This window comes from Phyllobates terribilis, unplaced genomic scaffold (assembly GCF_046119375.1).
Source record: "Phyllobates terribilis strain yellow unplaced genomic scaffold, ASM4611937v1 Scaffold_183__1_contigs__length_3771566, whole genome shotgun sequence".
Classification (NCBI taxonomy): domain Eukaryota; kingdom Metazoa; phylum Chordata; class Amphibia; order Anura; family Dendrobatidae; genus Phyllobates; species Phyllobates terribilis.
The window spans coordinates 1,457,395-1,482,328 of record NW_027362943.1 but is presented as its reverse complement, the minus strand read 5'-3'; the positions used below and the strand labels follow the sequence as shown (position 1 = coordinate 1,482,328).

The following is a 24,934-nucleotide window of genomic DNA, read 5'->3' as shown; positions in this document are numbered from 1 at the left end:
TGCTGCACAAAGTCTCCTCTTAACAGTTGTTGTAGAGATGTGTCTGCTGCTAGAACTCTGTGTGGCATTGACCTGGTCTCCAATCTGAGCTGCTGTTAACCTGCTATTTCTGAGGCTAGTGACTTGGATAAACTTATCCTCAGAAGCAGAGGTGACTCTTGGTCTTCCTTTCCTGGGGCGGTCCTCATGTGAGCCAGTTTCTTTGTAGTGCTTGATGATTTTTGCAACTGCACTTGGGGATACTTTCAAAGTTTGCCCAATTTTTCGCACTGACTGACCTTCATTTCTTAAAGTAATGATGGCCACTCGTTTTTATTTACTTAGAATTTGTATTATGGGAAGAAAAAAGCAGCTAAGTCTATTCAGTAGGACTATCAGCTGTGTATCCACCAGACTTCTGCACAACACAACTGATGGTCCCAACCTCATTTATAAGGCAAGAAATCCCACTTATGAAACCTGACAGTGCACACCTGTGAAGTGAAAACCATTTCCGGTGACTACCTCTTGAAGCTCATCAAGAGAATGCCAAGAGTGTGCAAAGCAGTCATCAAAGCAAAAGGTGGCTACTTTGAAGAACCTAGAATATAAGACATATTTTCAGTTGTTTCACACTTTTTTGTTAAGTATATAATTCCACATGTGTTAATTCATAGTTTTGATGCCTTCAGTGTGAATGTACAATTTTCAAAGTCATGAAAATACAGAAAAATCTTTAAATGAGAAGGTGTGTCCAAACTTTTGGTCTGTACTGTAGAAGATAGCAAAGGGTTAATTAACACCATTGGGACCTGATCCAATCAGGTCCCAAAGATGTCCCCTGTCAGAGCTGTCGCTCTGAACCGCAACCGCAGCACTTGCAGGACCCTGGGGGTCCTGAGGGCTGCGGGACCGCCGACCGTTCATAAACGTCGGCGCTGCACAGAGCCCAGGCATCGCCGACGTTTATGTACAGTGGGCGGTCAGGAAGCGGTTAAAAAAATTTGAGGGGACCTCAAGACATAATTGAGGTGGATTTGGAAGGGTATTGGGAGTATGAAGTAAGGCGAATTCTTGGTTCCAGGTGGGTCAGGTATCGTCTGCATTATCTCGTCAAGTGGAAAGATTATGGTCCTTAAGATAATTCCTAAGTTAATTTGGGGTGTTATAGATAAATATATGTATGATTATGGAAGTTATATGAAAATGGAACTCCATACTTTTATGTATTAAGAATTGCAGACAATCCAAAATGCCCTCCTCCTGCCCATACCACATTGCACCAATAACCTCATAATGATCAAACATCCACATACTACGTGGAACATGGAATTATGGAAAATCCCTAATGATTATTGACTAACATATTAATCTGATAATAAGAGCTTGCTAATGATCTTTATTTCTTTTAGGGAAATTACAGAATAATAAAAGATAAGTGACTATACTGATTGACCTTTGAACCTTACTTGCAAGACAGACTTAACTGATTTAATTGAGAGTCAGCTTGACTTAATTGTTTACATATTAAAATAATGACCCATTAGCGACAGATGTCAGCCATAATTATGAGATAAGGCAATGAGGTAATGTGTGGAAAGGTCCTTGATATTTCCTATAAAAAGCCTATTTGAGACACTACTCAGTTTTCATTTGTGATTTCTCCAACCGTATAGATCCTATATACAGTTTGGCGGCAGACAACTTAAGACGAGAACACACACATTTTGTGTGCCCCTAACAGGGGGATCTTCAGGCGATCAGATAGACAGATTATTGGGTGGGGCTGGGGAAAACCTAGCAGTCATTGTACACATTGGTACCAATGACAAAGTTAGAGGGAGGTGAAAGGTCTTTAAAAATGATTACAGGGAATTAGGAGAGAAGCTGAAGTACAGGTGGTGTCTTCAGAAATACTGCTGATTCCACTACGTCACTAAAAAGTCAGCGGGAACTTAAGGAGATAATTGTCAGGAAGAAAGAGCTTAGGTTCATGGAGAACTGAGCTGACTTCTCTGTCGGCTACAGGCTTTACGATAGGGACAGGCTGCACCTCAATGGGGAGAATGCAGATGTGCTGGGGGAAAAAATGGTCAGATGGATGGAGGAGCTTTCAACCTAGGATCTGGGGGGAGGGAAGGTAGCTGTGCAAATAAGGGGGTAGAGTAGACAGAGAGTGAGACATTCAAGGAAAGTAAGGAGACGAGTAGCAGTAATAAATGTGTTAATAGTATTAAATGTCTGCAGGCAAATGCAAGAAGTCTTGAAAACAAAATGAATGAATCAGAGTCTCTTAGGTCAGCCACAGATTACGACGTGGTGGGCATTACAGAAAGCTGGCTGGGTGAAAGCCATGACTGGGTGACAAACAGAGGGTTAGACTACATTGAAACGGATAGGAAAGAAAAATAGGTAGAGGGGTATTTTCGTTAAAACCAACTTAAGACCTCAAGCTCAATGACGATATGGGGGGGAGCTTCGACAATGTACTGCACACATGCCCAACTCTTGGTGATTATATTTGACCCACGACACCAGAACCACCACACCTATGTGGGGCCATTATTTTGCATGGAGGACTATGTGAGGCCCATTATACTGTATGGAAAGCTATGTGGGGCTCATTGTACTGTATGGAAAGTTATGTGGGGCCCATTATACTGTATGGAAAGTTATGTGGGGCCCATTATACTGTATGGAAAGTTATGTGAGGCCAATCATACTGTATGCAGGACTATGTGGGGCCCATTATTCTGTATGGAGGACTATGTGGGGCCCATTATTCTGTATACTGGTTGGTCCACAACTTTGTCCAAGTTTTTCATTTTGGCCCTCTGCATTTTAAAACCAGTATGGGTAGATGTACATGGAAATGGCAATAATGGAAAGCTGCTAATTGGACTTTGCTACAAGCTTCCTAATATACAGTGGTGGCCAAAAGTATTGGCACCCCTGCAATTCTGTCAGATAATACTCCGTTTCTTCCTGAAAATGATTGAAATCACAAATTCTTTGGTATTATTATCTTCATTTAATTTGTCTTCAATGAAAAAACACAAAAAGAATTGTCCTAAAGCCAAATTGGATATAATTCCACACCAAACCTAAAAAAGGGGGTGGACAAAAGTATTGGCACTGTTTGAAAAATCATGTGATGCTTCTCTAATTCATGTAATTAACAGCACCTGTAACTTACCTGTGGCACCTAACAGGTGTTGGCAATAACTAAATCACACTTGCAGCCAGTTAACATGGATTAAAGTTGACTCAACGTCTGTCCTGTGTCCTTGTGTGTACCACATTGAGCATGGAGAAAAGAAAGAAGACCAAAGAACTGTCTGAGGACTTGAGAAACCAAATTGTGAGGAAGCATGAGCAATCTCAACGCTACAAGTCAGTCCATCTCCAAAGACCTGAATGTTCCTGTGTCTTCCAAGCGCAGTGTCATCAAGAAGTTTAAAGCCCATGGCACTGTGGCTAACCTCCCTAGATCCAATATAAGTTTCTCAATTGGTGCATATTAAAGATAATATATATACTGCTCAATGGCTAGCACCTAATGGTAGGAATATAGGTTAAGTCGTTCGACATAGATAAATACTTGAAGAAATAAATACGACCATATCAACCCAAAATAATAATAAAATTTAACTTTTATTCATAAATAGTATAAAAAGTTACTTCATAATCAATATAGGGCACAGTACAAGAATACAGAAAAACACATATCATGTATGATGACCATCTCACTGAAGGGACGATCCAGTCCACATGTAATAGGGTCCGAGGCACCACAGCAAAAAAGCATATATATAGTCCTTCATATAACAGACCAATAAAGAATTTCTTTTAGATACATGTGATCTACTTAAGAAAGTTGATGGATTGTATTTGGACCCAGAAATGATTCTTGTGACGGGTGATGTGGAATCACTTTATACTAATATCAAGCATGTGGATGGTCTAAGAGCTTGCGCTTTTTTCCTCAATACCTCTAATCCAGAGGTCCCCAACCGCCGGTCCGCGGACCAGGACCGGGCCGTTGGGGTTTTTCAGCCGGTCCGCGGGGAGAGGGGGCCCCTCCAGCCTCCAGCAGGGCCGCCATCAGGGCATGACTGCCCTGACTCCAGTATGGGGCCCGGCCGGTAGGAGCCCCCTCGGAGCCCCCCTCTTGTGCGTCTCTCTCCTCATGGGGCCCCCGGCCGCATGCTAAGCGCCGGGTCCGGGACATCTTAGCGCTGCGCTGCTGCGGCAGCACCTTCATGATTCCCCTGACTTCCGGTCATGTGACGGCGCCGTCACATGGCCGGAAGTCAGGAGAACCTGGTGTCAGCGATTTGGACGAGCGCCAGGATTCTGCAGGGATCGCATGGGGGTAAGTATAACAAGTTTTATTTTTTTTTAAATACAATTAACTAGGAGTGGGGGGAATGGGAGATGCACATGGGGGGAGGGGAGAGATGAGAGATGCACATGGGGGAGGGGAGAGATGAGAGATCCACATGGGGGGGAGGGGAGAGATGCACATGGGGGAGGGGAGAGATGAGAGATCCACATGGGGGGGAGGGGAGAGATGAGATGCACATGGGGGAGGGGAGAGATGAGAGATCCACATGGGGGGAGGGGAGAGATGAGAGATGCACATGGGGGGAGGGGAGAGATGAGAGATGCACATGGGGGGAGGGGAGAGATGAGAGATGCACATGGGAGGGAGGGGAGAGATGAGAGATGCACGGGGTGGATGAGAGATGCACGGGGGGGTGAGAGATGCACGGGGGGGTGAGAGATGCACGGGGGGGTGAGAGATGCACGGGGGGGTGAGAGATGCACGGGGGGTGGATGAGAGATGCACGGGGGGGTGAGAGATGCACGGGGGGGATGAGAGATGCACGGGGGGTGGATGAGAGATGCACGGGGGGGTGAGAGATGCACGGGGGGGTGAGAGATGCACGGGGGGGTGAGAGATGCACGGGGGGGTGAGAGATGCACGGGGGGGATGAGAGATGCACGGGGGGGTGAGAGATGCATGGGGGGGATGAGAGATGCACGGGGGGTGGATGAGAGATGCACGGGGGGGTGAGAGATGCACGGGGGGGTGAGAGATGCACGGGGGGTGGATGAGAGATGCACGGGGGGGTGAGAGATGCACGGGGGGGATGAGAGATGCACGGAGGGGGATGAGAGATGCACGGGGGGTGGATGAGAGATGCACGGGGGGGTGAGAGATGCACGGGGGGGATGAGAGATGCACGGAGGGGATGAGAGATGCACGGGGGGTGGATGAGAGATGCACGGAGGGGGATGAGAGATGCACGGAGGGGGATGAGAGATGCACGGGGGTGAGCTGCACATGGGGTGGTGAGAGATGCACATGGGGGGGTTATGTTTACATAACTTTGTTGCCTTATGAAGGGCGGGGGGGGCCCCCAAAAATTTCTTGCACAGGGGCCCACTACAGTCTGTGTCCGCCCCTGGGATGAAGTAAATGCAGCTGAACAGCAGCTGTCAGGACAGCTGCCCTGTCCTGCTGCAGGGCGTGATGGGGCCTCAGTGATGCGGCTCCTGGCACAGCACATTATGTGGGGCTCCTGGCATAGCTCCTGGCGGGGACCTGGTCTACACTATATGATAAGTATGCACTAAACTCCAAATCCCTCCATTACCCCGCCCCCATATGACCAAAGCCCCGCCCACCCCACCCCCTCCTTGCTGGGCCATGGAAAAATGATCTTGCTTCAAGCCGGTCCCTGGTGCAAAAAAGGTTGGGGACCACTGCTTTAATCTACCGAGAGATATTGTCGACTTGGTGATGTGCCTCTTGGAATTTTCCCTTACCCACAACTTTTTCACTTTTAAGGGGTCCTTCTACCTACAGCTCCAGGGTACTGCAATGGGTGCATCTTTTGCGCTGGCCTATGCTAATTTGTTCCTGGGGCTGTGGGAGAGGGGCCTCTCCCTGCCGGATCGGCGGGCGTCAATGGATCGCGTCCCTTTTTGGACGCGCTACATTGACGATATCCTGCTGATCTGGCAGGGTTCGGTTGAGGACTTGCAAACATTTGTGCAACTCCTCAACACTAATGAGATGAATATCTATATTACTTTCAATTGGGATATTGACACAGTGAACTTTCTTGATGTTACCCTTACAAGGGATCATAATAATTTGATACAAACAAACATCTATAGAAAGGATACCTCCAAGAATATGTTGCTCCACGCATCGTCCTCCCATCCCCCGTGGATGGTTCGATCTGTACCCACTGGGCAATTTCTGGGTCTCCGCAGACTTTGTTCCAGTGATGAAGATTTTGTTAGACAGTCCAAGGACATGAAGAAGAGATTCTATGAGAGGGGCTACAGTAAACGGGTGGTTAAAAGAGCGTACCATCGCGCTAAATATTCAAATAGGTACGATTTGCTTTATTTGCAAAGAAATCCTAAGATCAATGACAAACCTAGATTTATAACAAACTACCATGGACAATTCGGACGGATGAGGAAATGCTTGACTCAAGCTTGGCCCATCCTCCTGATAGATCCGGTATTGTCAAAAATCCTTCCTGATCGCTCACCCATTACTGTACGCCGCTCCAAGAATCTCCGTGACTATCTTGTACATAGTCACTACCAAACTGTGTCTGGCATGTCTACAATTTTTGGTGCATCGGGTCCTGAATGTGGTAGTTTTCCGTGCGGTCGATGCGTCGCTTGCCCCAATATGGATAGAACCAATATTTTCTCCAATGCAGCTGGCACGAAAACCTATGAAATAAGGAGCCGCATTACATGTATCTCACGCTTTGTTATTTATTATGCTACTTGCCCCTGTGGGCTTATTTATGTTGGCCTAACAACGCGCCAACTCAAAGTGAGAATAAGAGAACATGTATTGGGGATATTGGCGGCGATCGACTGCGCGGATCCCTCCACACTCAGGACTATACCTAAACATTTTAAACTCCATCATGACTGCGATAGCTCCCTCCTGAGGGTTCGTGGGATAGATGCGTTAAGAGTTGGTATTCGTGGAGGTAAACTGAGCCAACGCTTGGCTCAGCTCGAATCTAGATGGATTTGGCGATTAAATACTGTACATCCCAATGGACTGAATGAGAATCTCAGCTTCGCTCCCTTTCTTTAATCTCTCCCCTGTCACATATTTTGTTGTGGTTTTTATGATTTTAACATTTTTTTATTATTATTTTTAGTATTCTTCATCATCCGTTTGCAGTTTACTTCCTCTGGCGTGTTGTCTCTTCATTATGGCTGATATCATATGGATGAATATGTGAATAAGAATATACTGAATAATCTATTTCATCCGGGAACGACTACTGCAGTGTATATATATTGTGGATCTTCCTTTCGCGTTTGAAGATCCTTATATGTTAATTGGTTTAAATGGAAGTTATATCTGGGAAGTTCGCTACCCCTACATTAGATATTGTCCCCCTTGATTTAATCATGGTGATATATAGGATGTTATCTTTTGATATTCCACCTACTATATATTAATGCTAGGACAATATGATTTTTCCACATTCCTCTCTCTATATATATATGGGATTGAACATGATCTGTATAGGCATTTTGTCATATTGTTATATATACTACTTGATGTGATGATATATTGTATGCAGATTGCCATATTGTTAATTCATTTGGTTGGGATACTGTCTCTATTATACGATCTACCTATATATCTATGTGGTGGTAGTGGAAGTATATATATCATTTAATTGAGCTTATACCTCTTGCTATGGTTCCTGACTATGGGAGGTTTAAGGACCTTACGCGCGAGCGTCGCCGCTTTCTGAGTACCCCGTGCCACCTGGCGTCTCTATGCAAGGACCTGTATCGCTTGGGTCCATGTGACCATCACGTGATCCCTTGCATGACGCCCGCGCCACCGGTTGCTTGGTAGCGGGGACGCTGCGCGCATTACTGCGGGTCCACCCCCTTCACTCGATTGGCCAACACAACATTTAAATATACACGCCCCTAGAGGAAGTTGACACCCCCTGAAGAAGGCAAACGCCGAAACGTGCGTTGGGGTGGACGAGCGGTCCACGTGAGGGTGCCCTGACATCACAGCTTGTGGCCCAGGTAATTCTCCCCTACATAACGCAGCACTTGTTTTTTACTCACCTATCTTTATACTCGCTTGGTATACACCCTGTCAACATAACTCTATTAACTGAACCATTCTAGCTGTTATACCTCGATTATAATGGTGCTATAGTGGCTATTACTAGTGTCCCTTATGTGGCGTTTGATATGATGAAGGTATATCTTAGCCTAGGTATATGGCACCCTGACAGTATAGGTTATGAACTGTGGTCATTTGATAATCCTCTTTATTGGTCTGTTATATGAAGGACTATATATATGCTTTTTTGCTGTGGTGCCTCGGAGCCTATTACATGTGGACTGGATCGTTACTTCAATGAGATGGTCATCATACATGATATGTGTTTTTATGTATTCTTGTACTGTGCCCTATATTGATTATGAAGTAACTTTTTATACTATTTATGAATAAAAGTTAAATTTTATTATTATTTTGGGTTGATATGGTCGTATTTCTTTCAAGTATTTAACCTCCCTAGATGTGGATGGAAAAGAAAAATTGACGAGAGATTTCAACGCAAGATTGTGCGGATGGTGGATAAAGAACCTCGACTAACATCCAAACAAGTTCAAGCTGCCCTGCAGTCCGAGGGTACAACAGTGTCAACCCGTACTATCCGTCGGCGTCTGAATGAAAAGGGAGACTGTATGGTAGGATACCCAGGAAGACCCCACTTCTTACCCCGAGACATAAGAAAGCCAGGCTGGAGTTTGCCAAAACTTACCTGAGAAAGCCTAAAACGTTTTGGAAGAATGTTCTATGGTCAGATGAGACAAAAGTCGAGCTTTTTGGGAAAAAGCATCAACATAGAGTGTAAAGGAAAAAAAAAGAGGCATTCAAAGAAAAGAACACGGTCCCTACAGTCAAACATGGCGGAGGTTCCCTGATGTTTTGGGGTTGCTTTGCTGCCTCTGGCACTGGACTGCTTGACCATGTGCATGGCATTATGAAGTCTGCAGACTACCAACAAATTTTGCAGCATAATGTAGGGGCCAGTGTGAGAAAGCTGGGTCTCCCTCAGAGGTCATGGGTCTTCTAGCAGGACAATTACCCAAAACACACTTCCAAAAGCACTATAAAATGGTTGGAGAGAAAGCACTGGAGACTTCTAAGGTGGCCAGCAATGAGTCCAGACCTGAATCCCATAGAACACCTGTGGAGAGATCTCAAAATGGCAGTTTGGAGAAGGCACCCTTCAAATATCAGGGACCTGGAGCAGTTTGCCAAAGAAGAATGGTCTACAATTCCAGCAGAGCATTGTAAGAAACTCATTGATGGTTACCGGAAGCGGTTGTTCGCAGTTATTTTAGCTAAAGGTTGTGCAACCAAGTATTAGGCTGAGGGTGCCAATACTTTTGTCTGGCCCATTTTTGGAGTTTTGTGTGAAATGATCAATGATTTCATTTTTGCTTCATTCTCTTTTGTGTTTTTTCCTTGCAAGCAAATTAAATGAAGATAATAAGACCAAAGAATGTGATTGCAATCATTTTCAGGAAGAAACTGAGTATTATCTGACAGAATTGCAGGGGTGCCAATACTTTTGACCACCACTGTAGCTGAACATGAAAAGGATGATATGCTGCAACAAATTAAAAAGGCAACAAAAACAAGTCATGGTGAAAAGTGTTGGATCCCTTGAAATTGTTCCAGAAAATGAAGTAATTCTCCCAGAAAATTATTGCAATTACATGTTTTGTTATACAGGCTTATTTCCTTTGTGTGTATTGGAACAACACAAGAAAACACAGAAAAAAAAGGCAACTTGAACATAATTTCACACAAAACCACATAAAATAGGTCGGACAAAATTGTTGACACCTTGCCAAAATTGTGGGTAAACAACTTTGTTTCAATCATGTGAAGCTTGTTCAAACACAATTGTCGCAAATAGTAGGTGTGGGCAATATGAAAATCACAACTAAAACCAGATAAAAAAGGGAGAAGTTGATTCAATCTTCGCATGAGTCTGAGGACTTGAAAACCAAAATTGTTGAAAAATATCAATAATTTCAAGGTTATAAGTCCATCTTTAGAGATCCGGATGTTCCTCTGTCCAAGGTGCGCAACATAATCAATAAATTTACAACACATACAGTCAAATATGGTGGCCCTTCAAAGATGTTTTGGGTTGTTTTGCTGCCTCTGGCACTAGGTACCTTAACTGTGCAAGGCATCATGAAATCTGAAGATTAGCAAAGGATTTTGGGGCACAATGTAGTGCCTAGTGTCAGAAAGCTGGGTTTGCGTCCTAGGTCATGGGTCTTTCAGCATGACAATGACCCCAAACATAATTCAAGAAGCACCCAGAAAATGGATGGAAACAAAGTTCTGGACAGTTCTGACCAGCAATGAATCCGGACCTAAATCCCATTGAACACCTGTGGAGAGATCTTAAAATTGCTGTATGGAGAAAAATATTAAAATTTGCAAGTCCTCAGTGGTTGATACCATCTTTTCAGTTAGCCATTAGTCAGTAAGCTTTCGAGACTACTCAGGTCCTTCATCAGATATAGTATAACACAAAAATCTGAAGAGTCACATATTTATGCACAACAGGGCACAGGAATAGTGCAATAAATAAGACAAGTGACGTGAAGCAGAACTATCAGTATGGGAAAGGGATAAGCAGTTGTGGCCGTAAATATGCGTGGACACAAGTAGGTCTATTCTTTCTTTTCTTTTTTTGTGTGGCGATAAGAATTCATCCTTGTTTTTAGTTTTTGCCCTGTCTCCCCTACATACAGACCCCCAGTTGGACATTTGGAACATATAATTAAGTTCATTGTGATGCAGCTGAAAGTACCTGGGATCTTGTGGTCCTGATGTGAGTTGGGAATCTTTATCTTGTCCGTGGTCATTATAAATGGACGGGTTTTACATATACAGTTGGTGAGGATGAATTTTGTAAGTTTCACCACAAAGGTGAAACTATCCTCCCGGTCAGTTTGCTTTCCTTCCCAGTACCTTTTCATTCAAACAATGTTAGGTTTCTGGGAGATTATACTTGTTCCTTTTATTTTTGGTTCTCCTTAGCTTGCCTTCTTTGCCCTATATTAATGAGTTTTTGTTTCTCATTCAGGGTCTTCGTATTTTACTTCATACTTTCCTTTCCCCTTGTTGACAGTGTGTTGCAGCCTCCCCTCTGATTCCTAAGGAGGTATGAGAAACTCCTCAACGACTTATTAGGGAGTTAGGTCTGTGGTGGCGTTTCTAGTTGTGCAGCTAGGGTCTTTCTTGTCTGTACAGAGACTAGTTGGGCGTAGCTGCGGCATTCTTCCCTGTGTGGGTTCTCTGGTGGTTATCAAAATGCGCTTTCTGTACAAAACATTTCCCACAATCTGAACATGAAAAAGCCTTTGCCCCCGTGTGGGTTCTCTGGTGCTTAAGAAAACTAGATTTCTGGTTAAAACATTTTCCACATTCTGAACATGGAAAAGGCTTCTCCCCTGTGTGAGTTTTCTGATGTTTGATAAGATTTGATTTCACAGTAAAATATTTCCCACATTCTGAACATGAAAATGGCTTCTCTCCTGTGTGAGTTCTCTGATGGTTGATAAGAGTTGATTTCTCTGTAAAACATTTTCCACATTCTGAACATGGAAAAGGCTTCTCCCCTGTGTGAGTTCTCTGATGTTGGAAAAGATTTGATTTCTTTGCAAAACATTTCCCAGATTCTGCACATGAAAATGGCTTCTCCACTGTGTGAGTTCTCTGATGTATATTAAGATATGATTTTTGGTTAAAACATTTTCTACATTCTGAACATGGAAAAGGCTTCTCCCCTGTGTGAGTTCTCTGATGTTTGATAAGAGTTGATTTCTCTGTAAAACATTTCCCACATTCTGAACAGGAAAATGGCTTCTCTCCTGTGTGAGTTATCTGGTGCCTAACAAGACTTGATTTCTGATTAAAACATCTCCCACACTTGGAGCAAGAAAATCTTTTCTCTGCTGTGTGAATTTTTTGATTTTTAAGAAAAGACTTTTTGAGAGGAAAACTATTTCCATATCCTGAATGTGAAAATGGCTTCTTTGCATTAGGAGCAGTTTGTTTTTTAATGCTTATTTTGTGACTTTGATTTTCCTTAGTAGTCGGTAATGAATGAGAAGACAGGACCTGTTTCATAGGATCAGATGATTGAGGTCTGCTGTGAAGGGATGATGGTATATCTGGAGTAATGTCATTCATTTCAATTGTATCCTGTGAGATCTCAAAATTATCTGATTTGAAAATTGAAGGTGTCAGCTGTCCCTCTGATCTCCTGGTACGGACATCTGCCAAGAAGAAAACCAATTATTATTTTTTAATAAAAAATCCTTGAATTTTATATATTTGAACATTTCTACTTAAACTGACTGTAAAAAAGGCAAGTTATATTAAACAATTCACTTATTCACCAGGACAATGACCATCTAATAGAAAATCTCATAGGATGAACCAGTGGAGAGTGGTGTTCAACTGTTTGTTCATTCTGCCTCCCAAATATGGAGTAAAAGGCGCAGGCTCTGTCCAGCCACTAAGATTAGGGAGCCTGGGACCTGTAGTACCATCCTGTCTGGCAGTATGGGTGTGCGTGCTGTCCAGCTGGAGTAATCTGCTCCCTGCTTCAGCCATTTGGAGAGCACCGCACCCTACTAAAGCTGGAAGCATATTGCCGGAAGCTGCCAGATCCAGCCTTGTTCTCCTCTGGTTCAGTCATCTGTGCTCAGCTCCCGGCTTGTGTATTTGTTTCCTGTTGTGGCCCCGGCCCGTTTACTGACTACTCTTATGTCTTCTGATTTTGTATTTTCTCTGCCCTCCTGGTTCTGACCCGGCTACCTGACTGTTCTTCTTCCCATCTCACTCCACAGAACAGCAGGTAACACCGTGGCCCAAGCCTAGGGGTCTCTGTGTAAGTCCAGATCCATGTAGAGGGGTTAAACGGCGATGAGCAAAGTAATTTGTGAAATCTGTAAAAAAGGTAGATAGTGACAAGCCTGTTCGTGGTAACAATCTTTTGAGCTTCCAGGTGACCAAGACCAGCTCCCCCAATACATTGTGTCTGCAAACTATTCCAGCAAAATCTGCATTCCTAATAGCTTAATGGCGCTTCTTCCCTTCTTAACCTGCCATGTGCCCAGATAGTAGTGTACAACCGTATATAGGGGATTGTCAGATTCAAGAGAAGTTGGAAAATAATTTGTAAGGTCCATTTGTTTTCTATTATCCTTTGTGAAGAATTCCAAAGTTATCACCACATAAAGTGACACATGTCAGATTTGAAAAATGGGTCTGATTAGAAACATAATACTGGCTGCAGGAAGAGGTTAAATCAGAGGATTACCGAAGTCAAAAACTGTGACTACAGACAATAAAACATCTACTGAAATGATCAAACTGAACAGTCTTCATCAGGGAAAAATGAGTAACTACAATCTAAACTATCGTAAGGGACAATATTTTCTGTCAGATGAGTGTCAAGAAGAAATATTAGACATTTAAAGTGAACTTTTATATAATACTGCAGAGATGAGGTGTCTTAAATTTAGATCTCGGGCATTTGGAAGAGATAATGGAGATCTTTTTGAAAGACGACCAGGGAGTTATAGAGTCACATAAGTGAGGCCGGCTGATCCAACCACAATGAAACTATCATACAGAATGAACTTGTAAAAAAAAGAAAGAATATAAAAACATGTAACATCCCCAACAACAACGTATGTATGAAGGGAGAAATCCAACACTAAACTGGACTTGCACTCATTTATGGTGGACCATTGGAGCAACTATGAGTCCTGACCAGAAGAGTAGAGAAAGTATTAGTGCCCCCATTTCAGGAGAGATTGTGCAGTGATCTGAATTCCTTAGGATTGAAAACATAATGGAATTTATGACGTGGAGTGAATCCATGAAACCAGGGCTCGAGCCATGCCAACACATCTCCTGCAGGCGTGAATAAATGTATATTACAGCCATCAGCCACGCACAGCTTAGAGATATATCATGGCGCAGGTGTAATGTTTTCTGTATAGTTTATCACAATCCTGTTTGAAGTTAGTTGGTTTTAAAAGAAATTGAAAAGTCAGGATAAAGGGAAACTCTGTTGTTATTGTGCAGAAATTCACACTTGGCCCTCACCGCACATTTAATGTCGATAATAAAAGTGATCTTTGGTCAGAAAGACTGGACCTGGTCTTGTAGGGACCATATGGGCACATTCAGCAGCACAGAAGGGAGAGAAGGTAGATTCATCCAATAAGATATCAGGGATCTAGGAAGCCAACAGCATCATTACCCTCCGCTTTCTCTTACAGGCCCATCATAATATTTTTCTTCAAGTGATTTTCTAACTTGTCAGCACATTCTACATACGCGATCATTTGTCTTTATAGTTTGCAGATCTGAGCAGGTAACGGTCAGCATCTCCTAATCCCAGGGGGTTGGTGGATCCTCCAGGTTGTAAGGTCTATAGAAAAGGGCTTTCACAATTACACAAAGAAATTTGAATATTTTCAGACGGAGGAGAATGTTGTGGTCTAGCGGCAAAATGGTGATCACACGATTGTGATATGGCCGGACTACACAACCGATAAAGCAGCCACAGATGGGGACTGAGAAGAATCTGTGACTTCTCTGCATTTAGTGGTTACTACTCACCTGGGTGGTCATATGTAGGAATCTCCTCTTTACACCGCTCATCACCCCTCACATATGTCTCTGTAGTATTAATATGGGTCAGATCTTCACCCTGAAACAAATATTGTAAAAGTCACAGACAGATGGAGAAGTCCCATCTATGATCAGCTCTAATCCTGTCATCTCCACCGTTCTCATTACACAAGTATAAAACATAATAATGGTGGATAAAACAGAACTGAAGACATGACCTTTACAGCCGTCCACACATCATAGGGGAAATCTCATGACACCTTCTCTCCATCTACCTGATGATCCTGAGGAACATTGGGATCTTCTTCTTTACAGTCCTGTGGAAGAAGAGGACGGGGACATCTCTCTGGTGTTGTCCTCTTACTGGATAGATCTGGAGGAAACACATACAGGGACTGAATTCATTCTTTACATACAGATTATTATAGGACGTGTGCATTTAGTCCTGTCTATTACCTGGTGATGTGAGGGGCTGGGGAACCTCCATCATGACGTCCTTGTACAGATCTTTGTGTCCTTCTAAATACTACCACTCCTCCATGGAGAAATAGACAGCGACATCCTGACACCTTATAGGAACCTGACACATACAATGATACCGTCATCCCGCCAATCCCTTCATATCATTACTGTATAATTTCCCAGCATTCCCAGCAGTGTCACCTCTCCAGTCAGCAGCTCAATCATCTTGTAGGCGAGTTCTAGGATCTTCTGGTCATTGATGTCCTCATGTATCAGGGGGTGAGGTGGAGACCTCGTGATTAATCTCTGGTTATGGAGAGACACATTAATAAATCTCACTACAGACATTTCCAGAGTCCTCACCTCTCCAGTTCTGTCCATCTGTTATTCCCATAGATAAGAATGATGTAATGTGACATCATCAGAATCTCTCACCTCTCCAGTAAGCCGGAAAAGGATCTCTAGGGTGAGGTGTAATATCCTCTCCACCATCTTGTCCATCATTTTCCTGGATAAATCAGGAAAATGTTCTTATATAGATGACTTTCACTGAGAGGATCCGGTATTTTAGATCTGAATGAGAAAAAGATAAGCTGATGGATAAGACCATTTTTCTGCAAACGATGATGCGGAATCTAAACTGTACCATGAGTACCCTTCATCCCTTAATCTGGTGTTCAGGTCTATTGCCTGTATATTAAAATCTGTGACATTCTAGCAGTACCTTCTCAACCGTAAAATTTGGCCCTTGGGTTTTCCTCTTTTTATGGGGATGGGGGTGGGGGTGGGGGTTATCCCACTTCAATAGTTTATTAGTGCTTGAAGGTTTATGGTAGATGAGTGTCCCTATGGTCCCATTACAATCCTTCTTGATCAGTACATACAGGAAAGGCAACTGGTAATAATTGGTGTTGGTCTGCTTCTTTAAACAAAATGTACTTTTCAGGTTATCCCCCAGTACCCTCACTTTTCATCCCTTCTTTTGAGGTCCACACAGTCAGACTCTACCGGCCCTTCTCCCTGCCAGTGGCGGTTGTGTATCGCCCTCCGGCCCCCTCCCGTCAGTTTGTGGATCACTTTGCCACTTAACTTCCAAACTTTCTATCCTATGACATCCCCACCCCCATCATGGGAGACTTTAACATCCCAATTAGCGATTCCCTCTCCCTATCTGCCGCTCATCTTTTATCGCTAACTTCCTCCTTCGGCCTTTCACAGCTTACTAATTCTCCTACACATAAAGATGGAAATACTCTTTGACCTGATCTTCGCACAGCTCTGTTCAATACATGACATTACTAACTCTCCTCTTCCACTCTCTGATCACAACCTTCTCCCATTCTCTGTCAAGAACTGTCACCCTGCTCAAGACACCCCTACTTTCCACACTTATAGAAATATACATGCCATTAACACCCAGAAATTTATGAAAACGTTGCAATGATCATTGGCCCCAATCTCCTCCCTCTCATGCCCTGACTCTGCACTGAAGCATTATAACGAAACATTGCAATGCGCCCTGGATGAAGGCACACCTCCTACACAGAGAACAACTCGGCACAGACGGCGACAACCCTGGAACACGCTGCAAGCACATTTTTTCCAGTGGTGCTCCAGGTGTGCCGAACGGCTGTGGACAAAATCTTGTCTGGCCGAAGATTTCCTCCATTATAAATTTATGCTTAAAACCTATAAAGCCGCCCTTCACCTATCCAAACAAACCTACTTTGACAACCTAATCATCTCATGGTCCAATAATCCTAAACACCTGTTTGACACTTTTCACTCTCTCCTTAATCAATAAGCACAGGCCCCAACCACCGACCTCAGCACTGACGATCTCGCCAATTATTTCAAAGAAAAAATTGACCATATCCGACAGGAAATTTTTTTCTCAATCCCCACATGTTATGCATGCTCCTCCCTCCCACATTGTATCTTGCTCATTTTCTGACTTCGAAACAGTAACGGAAGAAGAAGTGACAAGGCTCCTTGCTTCCTCTCGCTCTACCACCTGCACCAGTGACCCTATTCCTTCACATCTCCTTCAGTCCCTTTCTCCAGCTGCCACCACTCACCTAACTAGTTTTCAAAATTTTAATTTTTATGCCCTTAAATCAGAGAGATATGTTACACAAAATAGTTAATAAATAAAATTTCCCACATGTCTACTTTACATCAGCGCAATTTTGGAACCAAAATTTTTTTCTAGTAAGGAGCTATAAGGGTTAAAAGTTGACCAGCGATTTCTCATTTTTACAACAAAATTTACAAAACCATTTTTTTTAGGGACCACATCACATTTGAAGTGACTTTGAAGGGCTTTTATGACAGAAAATACCCAAGAGTGACACCATTCTAAAAACTGCACCCCTCAAGGTGCTCAAAACCACATTCAAGAAGTTTAAAAACCCTTCAGGTTCTTCACAGGAATTTTTGGAATGTGGAAGAAAAAAATTAACATTTAACTTTTTTCACAAAAATGTTACTTTAGACCCAAATTTTTTTGTTTTCGCAGGGGTAACAGAAAAAAATGGACCCCAAAATTTGTGGTGAAATTTCCTCTGAGCACGCAGATACCCCATAAGTGAGGAAAAAACACTGTTTGAGAACACAGCAGGGCTCGGAAGGGAAGGAGCGCCATTTGACTTTTTGAATGTAAAATTTGCTTGAATAATTAGCGGACGCCATGTTACGTTTGGAGAGCTCCTGATGTGCCTAAACAGTGGAAACCCCCCACAAGTGAACCCATTTTGGAAACTATACCCCTTAGGGAACCTATCTAGATGTGTGGTGAGCAACTTGAACACCCAGGTGCTTCACAGAAGTTTATAACATTGAACCGTAAAAATAAAATGTTCACATTTTTTCAGCAAAAATGTTTTTCAGCTCCCAATTTTGCATTTTCATAAGGGTAAGAGAAATTGCACTATGCAATTTGTTGTGCAATTTCTCCTGAGTAAGCCGATACTCCATATGTGCGGGAAAACCACTGTTTGGGCGCGCGGCAGGGTTCAGAAGGGAAGGAGCGCTATTTGACTTTTTGAATGTAAAATTTGCTTGAATAATTAGCAGACACCATGTTGTGTTTGGACAGCCCCTGATGTGCCTAAACAGTGGAAACCCCCCACAAGTGACACCATTTTGGAAACTAGACCCCTCAGGGAACTTATCTAGATGTGTGGTGAGCATCCTGAACCCCAAAGTGTTTTACAGAAGTTTATAACATGGAGCCGTGAAAATAAAAAAATCTAACTTTTACCACAAAAATTATGTTTTAGCCCCAATTTTTTTATTTTCACAAGGGTAAGAGGGGAAAATGGAACCCAAAAACTGTTGTGCAATTTTTCCTGAGTAAGCCAATACCCCATATGTGGGGAAAATACAGTGTTTGGGCGCACGGCAGAGTTCAGAAGGGAAGGAGCACTGTGTGACTTTTTGAATGCAAAATTGTCTGGAATCGAGGGCGGATGCCATGTTGCGTTTGGAGAGCCCCTGATGTGCCTAAGTAGTGGAAACCCCCCACAAGTGACCCCATTTTGGAAACTACACACCTCAAGGATTTTATCAAGGGGTATAGTGAACATTTTGAACCCAGAGGTACGACACAGAATTTGATAACATTAGGTCATCATATTAATAAGTTGTCATTAGTCTTGAGTGCAAGTGCTCGCTATTTGAGTTTGCATCGGGTGCTCAGATATGCACCATGTATCGCGGGTGCTCGAGTGACATGCTCGTGTCCCCGCCCCGCATGCTTCACGGTTATTAGACACCAAAAAAAAAACATGCGGGGATCGCTGGTGCATGGCAATCCCCGCAAGGTTTTTTTGGCTGTATAACAGCTGCAAAACATTTGGGACGGAGACTCGAGCATGTCACCCGAGCACCCGATGCAAACTCAAGTAGCGAGCACTTGCGTTCAACATTAGTCACCTTATCGTCATTTTTTTTTTCTACTTCTGAAAAAATCCCAGCCCCAACCCTAACCCTAACCTTAGCCCAACCCTAACTCTAGCCTAACCCTAGCCCAACCCCAACCCTAACCCTAGCACAACCCTAACCCTAAAGTTTATTTTTTACACCGTTCCTCGTGCGGTATAAGTGATTAGACGACTTTATTATTCGGGTCGGTGCAATTACAGTGATGCCAGATTCATAACGGGTTTTTATGATTGACAGCTGTCACACACTTAAAAGACACATTTTTTTGCAGACTAGTTTTTACATCGCCATATTTTGAGAGCTATAATTTTTCCATATTTCGGCCGACAGTCATTTACATTTGTCTTTTTGATCACGTTTTATTCCATTTTTTGTTTGGCGGTATGATGATAAAGCATGGTTTTATGTTTCGTTTTTTTGCTTTTTTTTTATCGTGTTCACTAAAAGGGTTAACTAGCAGGACAGTTTTATAGGTCAGGTCGTTCCGGACGCGGCGATACCAAATATGTGTACTTTTATTGGTTTATTTTTTTTTTCATAAGATTATTTTCTTATGGGTACAATATATATATATATATATTTTTTATTTATTTTTTTCTGACATTTTTATTACTTTTACACATTGTCCCACTATGGGATTTTCACTTTTTGCAGCCTGATCGGCTGCATGGCATAGAGAGCAGCAGCTCCCTATGCCATGCAGTCTGTCAGCGCTGCACAGGGAGAAGTTACTTTGGTCGTGCACTGTGCATGACCAAAGCAACTTCCTGCCTCCTGGTGTCCCAGATGTTGTCATGATGACGTCGGGTCACCATGGCAACATCCGGGACCGGACTCCGATGCCGCTGGACGCCGGCAGACAAGGTAAGTATCGAGCTTACCTCCTCTTGCCACCGGAATGCTGCGATTGATTTCGATCGCATTTCGGAGGTTAATGTGCGGGGAGCGGTGCGGGGCTGCTCCCTGCACATAGCACTGGGTGTCAGCTGTAACAATCAGCTGACACCCGGTGGCGATCTCGCCCGCACCGCTTGTGTGTGGGCGAAATCGCCAGGGTGTATTAATACGCATCAGGCCCAGGGCACAGATACGTACTAATATGCCCTGGGTCATAAAGGGGTTAAACACGCCAGCATACATCCATTACTTAAATAAACATCCCTCGACCAGAACTGTGCTGCTAACTACAGACCTATTTCCAATCTTCCCTTTATCTCTAAACTCCTGGAATGACTGGTCCACTGCTGTCTAATCTGCTATCTCTCAGATAACTCCCTTCTTGACCCTTTACAATCTGGTTTCCGCTCTTTACATTCTACTGAAACTGCACTCACTAAAATGTCTAATGATCTACTAACAGCCAAATCTAATGGTCACTACTCCCTGCTGATTCTCCTGGATCTCTCTGCAGCATTCGACACTGTGGATCTACCTCACTGCCTGCTCCTTCACTGTGTCTTTTGCTGGCTCCTCTTCCTCTCCCCTTCCCCTTATTGTCGTGGTTCCTCAATGATCAGTCTTAGGCCCCCTTCTTTTCTCCTTATATTCCGCTCCTATTGGACAAACAATCAGCAGATTCGGTTTTTAGTACCATCTCTATGCTGATGACACCCAATTATACACCTCTTCTTCGGACATCACCCCTGCATTATTACAAAATACCAGTGATTGTCTTTCCGCTGTCTCTAACACTATGTCCTCCCTCTATCTAAAATTGAATCTGTCAAAAACTGAACTACTCGTATTTCCTCCCTCCACTAACCTACCTATGCCCAATATTGCCATCTCCGTTTGTGGCTCCATCATTACTCGCCAGCAAAATGCCCGCTGTCTTGGGGTCATACTTGATTCAGATCTTTCCTTCACTCCTCACATCAAATCGCTCGCTCGTGTCATCTACACCTCCAAAACATCTCTAGAATCAGAAATTTTCTTACCTTTGACTCTGTAAAAACTCTTACTGTAGCTCTTATTCATTCTCGTCTGGACTATTGCAACTCTTTACTTATCGGTCTCCCTCTTTCTAAACATTCCCCTCTCCAATCCGTCCTGAACGCAGCAGTCAGGGTCATATTCCTCACCAACCGATACAACAATGCCTCTTCCCTGTGCCAGTCATTGCACTGATTGCCCATCCAATACAGAGTTCAATATAAACTTATTGCTCTTACCCACAAAGCTCTTGACGATTCTGCACCGCCCTACATCACCTCCCTCGTGTCAGTCTATCACCCTACCCGTGCCCTCCGTTCTGCTAATGACTTAAAACTAAAATCCTCCATAATCTGAACCTCTCACTCCCGTCTCCAAGTTTTCTCGCATGCTGCACCAATTCTTTGGAATGCATTACCCAGGACAATTTGATTAATTCCCAATACTCACAGTTTTAAGCGTGCCGTAAAAACCCATTTCTTTAGATTGGCCTATCACCTCAACACACTTATCTAACCGTCCCAGTTTGGCCCATATTAAAATTTTCTTCAAAAATACTGGTACATACTGGCTGGCGACCAGTTCATGTGGTGTTATGTACTTACCCTATTTAGTATATTAAGGCTGTATTATACAATATATATACATTTTACCTTTTGTGTCTCCCCTATTTCCTTACAGACTGTAAGCTTGCGAGCAGGGCCCTCACTCCTTTTAATTTCTGAGTTATGCTTATTCTGTAAAGTCTGTATTGTCTGTATAAGTCCCCCCTAAAATTGTAAAGTGCTGTGGAATATGTTGTCGCTATAAAAATAAAAATTATTATTATAATAAATTCAGATGTAAATCTCAGGCCCACTCTATTGATGTTGAGTTCCCCGACAAATTCAAAAGATTGTTCACTCGTCCCTGACCAGGTGATAAAAATGTCATCAAGATATTTGTACCATACCCCAATATATGGATGCCACCACTTATGATCATCCCTGAATATTGTGGATTCCTCCCACCAGTCCAGGGATAAGTTAGCATATGAGGGGGCACAGAGGCTACCCATCGCAGTACCCCTGAGCTGGTGGAAGTACTTCCTGTCAAAAACAAAGGAGTTATGAGTAAGAGTGAATTTTAGAAGATCCTCCATGAAGTCATTATGTCTGCTACACTCTATTGATCTCGATTTCAAGAAACGTCTTACTCCTCTGATACCATCCTCATGCGGTATATTACTGTACAAAGCCTCGATATCTAGTAAGGCCTGCTCCCCTACATGCATGTATACATGCTCGAGGGTCTACATGTAGGGGAGCAGGCAAAGGGAAAACCAACTCCAGAGGGATTATTCCAACTGTAAAACCTCAGGTGGTACTATGGGAACATTATACTGTGTGGGGGGGCATCATACACACTGCATAAGGGGCATAATGGGGGCATTACACTGTGTGGGGGGCATCATACATACTGCATAAGGGGCATAATGGGGGCATTACACTGTGTGGGGGCATCATACAAACTGCATAACGGGCATAATGGGGGCATTATACTGTGTGGGGGCATCATACATCCTGTATAAGGGGCATAATGGGGGCATTACACTGTGTGGGGGCATCATACATCCTGCATAAGGGGCATAATGGGGGCATTACACTGTGTGGGGGCATCAACATCCTGCATAAGGGGCATAATGGGGGCATTACACTGTGGGGCCAGTAAAGGGGTCCTGTACTATGAGAACAATACGTTTCCTCCCTTCCTGTCTCCATAGTTGGGTCGTATGTATCTATTACAGGAAACAGAACAAAGACCTTATGATTCTTATAAAGGGGCAACACAAGACCCCAAAAGAGTCTCGGTGCTGAAGGGGTTAATACCCCCTGCGCCCAGTAATGGGGTCTCCACATACCTCCACCTGCAGAGCCGCCACCACATATATGGCTGCTCTGTGCACACAGGAGCTGTGATGAGGTCACAGGAGGGGAGGAGTCAGGGGTCACATGATCAGGGGCCTCAGTGGATGCAGGACTCTGCTGTGCTGGTTGTCATGGTGCTGGATGAGCTGAAGTTTATGTGTGGGGTCAGGAGGGGTTTACAGTGTGGATGTAGCAGAGCCACGTGTGTACGAGGTGTACGGAGCAGAGCCGTGTGTGTACGAGGCGTACGGAGTAGAGCTGCACGTGTACGAGGCGTACGGAGCAGAGCCGCGTGTGTACGAGGTGTACGGAGCGGAGTCGTGTGTGTACGAGGTGTACGGAGCAGAGCCGCGTGTGTACGAGGTGTACGGAGCAGAGCCGCGTGTGTACGAGGTGTACGAAGCGGAGCCGTGTGTGTACAAGGTGTACGGAGCGGAGCCGCGTGTGTACGAGGTGTACGGAGCGGAGCCGCGTGTGTACGAGGTGTACGGAGCAGAGCCGTGTGTTTACGAGGTGTACGGAGCGGAGCCGTGTGTGTACGGAGCAGAGCCGCACGTGTACGAGGTGTACGGAGCAGAGCCTCGCGTGTACGAGGTGTACGGAGCAGAGCCGCGCGTGTACGAGGCGTACGGAGCGGAGCCGCGCGTGTACGAGGTGTACGGAGCCACGCGTGTACGAGGTGTACGGAGCGGAGCCGCGTGTGTACGAGGTGTACGGAGCGGAGCCGAGTGTGTACGAGGTGTACGGAGTGGAGCCGCGTGTGTACGAGGTGTACAGAGCGGAGCCGCATGTGTACGAGGTGTACGGAGCAGAGCCGCACGTGTGTACGAGATGTACGGGGCGGAGCCGCGTGTGTACGAGGAGTACGGAGCGGAGCCGCGTGTTTACGAGATGTACGGAGCGGAGCCGCGTGTTTACGAGGTGTATGGAGCAGATCCGTGTGTGTACGAGATGTACGGAGCGGAGGCACGAGTGTACGAGGTGTACGGAGCGGAGCCGCACATGTACTAGGTGCACGGAGCGGAGCCGTGCATGTACGAGGTGTACGGAGCGGAGCCGCACATGTACGAGGTGTACGGAGCGGAGCCGCGTGTGTACGAGATGTATGGAGCGGATCCGCGTTTGTACGAGGTGTACGGAGCGGAGCCACGCGTGTACAAGGTGTACGGAGCAGAGCGGTGTGTGTACGAGGTGTACGATCACTATATCACTTATCTTTATAAATCTACACATGCAGTACAGAATATATACATACTGACCCTATACACATACAGTACAGAATATATACATACTGACCCTATACACATACAGTACAGACCAAAAGTTTGGACACACCTTCTCATTTAAAGATTTTTCTGTATTTTCATGACTATGAAAATTGTACATTCACACTGAAGGCATCAAAACTATGAATTAACACATGTGGAATTATATACTTAACAAAAAAGTGTGAAATAGCTGAAAATATGTCTTACATTCTAGGTTCTTCAAAGGAGCCACCTTTTGCTTTGATGACTGCTTTGCAAAACTCTTGGCATTCTCTTGATGAGCTTCAAGAGGTAGTCACCAGAAATGGTTTTCACTTCACAGGTGTGCCCTGTCAGGTTTAATAAGTGGGACTTCTTGCCTTCCAACAATCTTGAAGGAGTTCCCAGAGATGCTTAGCACTTGTTGGCCCTTTTGCCTTCACTCTGCGGTCCAGCTCACCCCAAACCATCTCGATTGGGTTCAGGTCTGGTGACTGTGGAGGCCAGGTCATCTGGCGTAGCACCCCATCACTCTCCTTCTTGGTCAAATAGCCCTTAAACAGCCTGGAGGTGTGTTTGGGGTCATTGTCCTGTTGAAAAATAAATGATGATCCAGCTAAACGCAGACCGTATGGAATAGCATGCCGCTGCAAGATGCTGTGGTAGCCATGCTGGTTCAG

The 24,934-nt window shown here is 44.2% G+C and overlaps 2 protein-coding genes across 2 annotated transcripts in view; both read right to left on the bottom strand.

Annotated features, from left to right (window-relative positions):
• LOC141212730 (uncharacterized) overlaps nucleotides 1-6,370 on the bottom strand; it is a 54,622-nt gene extending 48,252 nt beyond the window's left edge. Inside the window, exons 1-2 of the mRNA XM_073665037.1 lie at nucleotides 6,240-6,370; nucleotides 5,987-6,056 (exon numbers count right to left, since the gene is read on the bottom strand). Of these exons, the coding sequence (XP_073521138.1) occupies nucleotides 5,987-6,056; nucleotides 6,240-6,370 (201 nt within the window). The remainder of the gene's footprint in view (nucleotides 1-5,986; nucleotides 6,057-6,239) is intronic.
• Nucleotides 6,371-9,316: 2,946 nt separating this feature from the next.
• On the bottom strand, nucleotides 9,317-15,885 carry LOC141212729 (uncharacterized). The gene is made up of 4 exons (XM_073665036.1): nucleotides 15,870-15,885; nucleotides 15,037-15,134; nucleotides 14,750-14,840; nucleotides 9,317-12,387 (listed from the first exon to the last, which is right to left on the bottom strand). The coding sequence occupies exons 1-4, from the start codon at nucleotides 15,883-15,885 to the stop codon at nucleotides 11,363-11,365; spliced, it is 1,230 nt and encodes a 409-aa protein (XP_073521137.1). The 3' UTR covers nucleotides 9,317-11,362.
• Nucleotides 15,886-24,934: the final 9,049 nt, after the last annotated feature.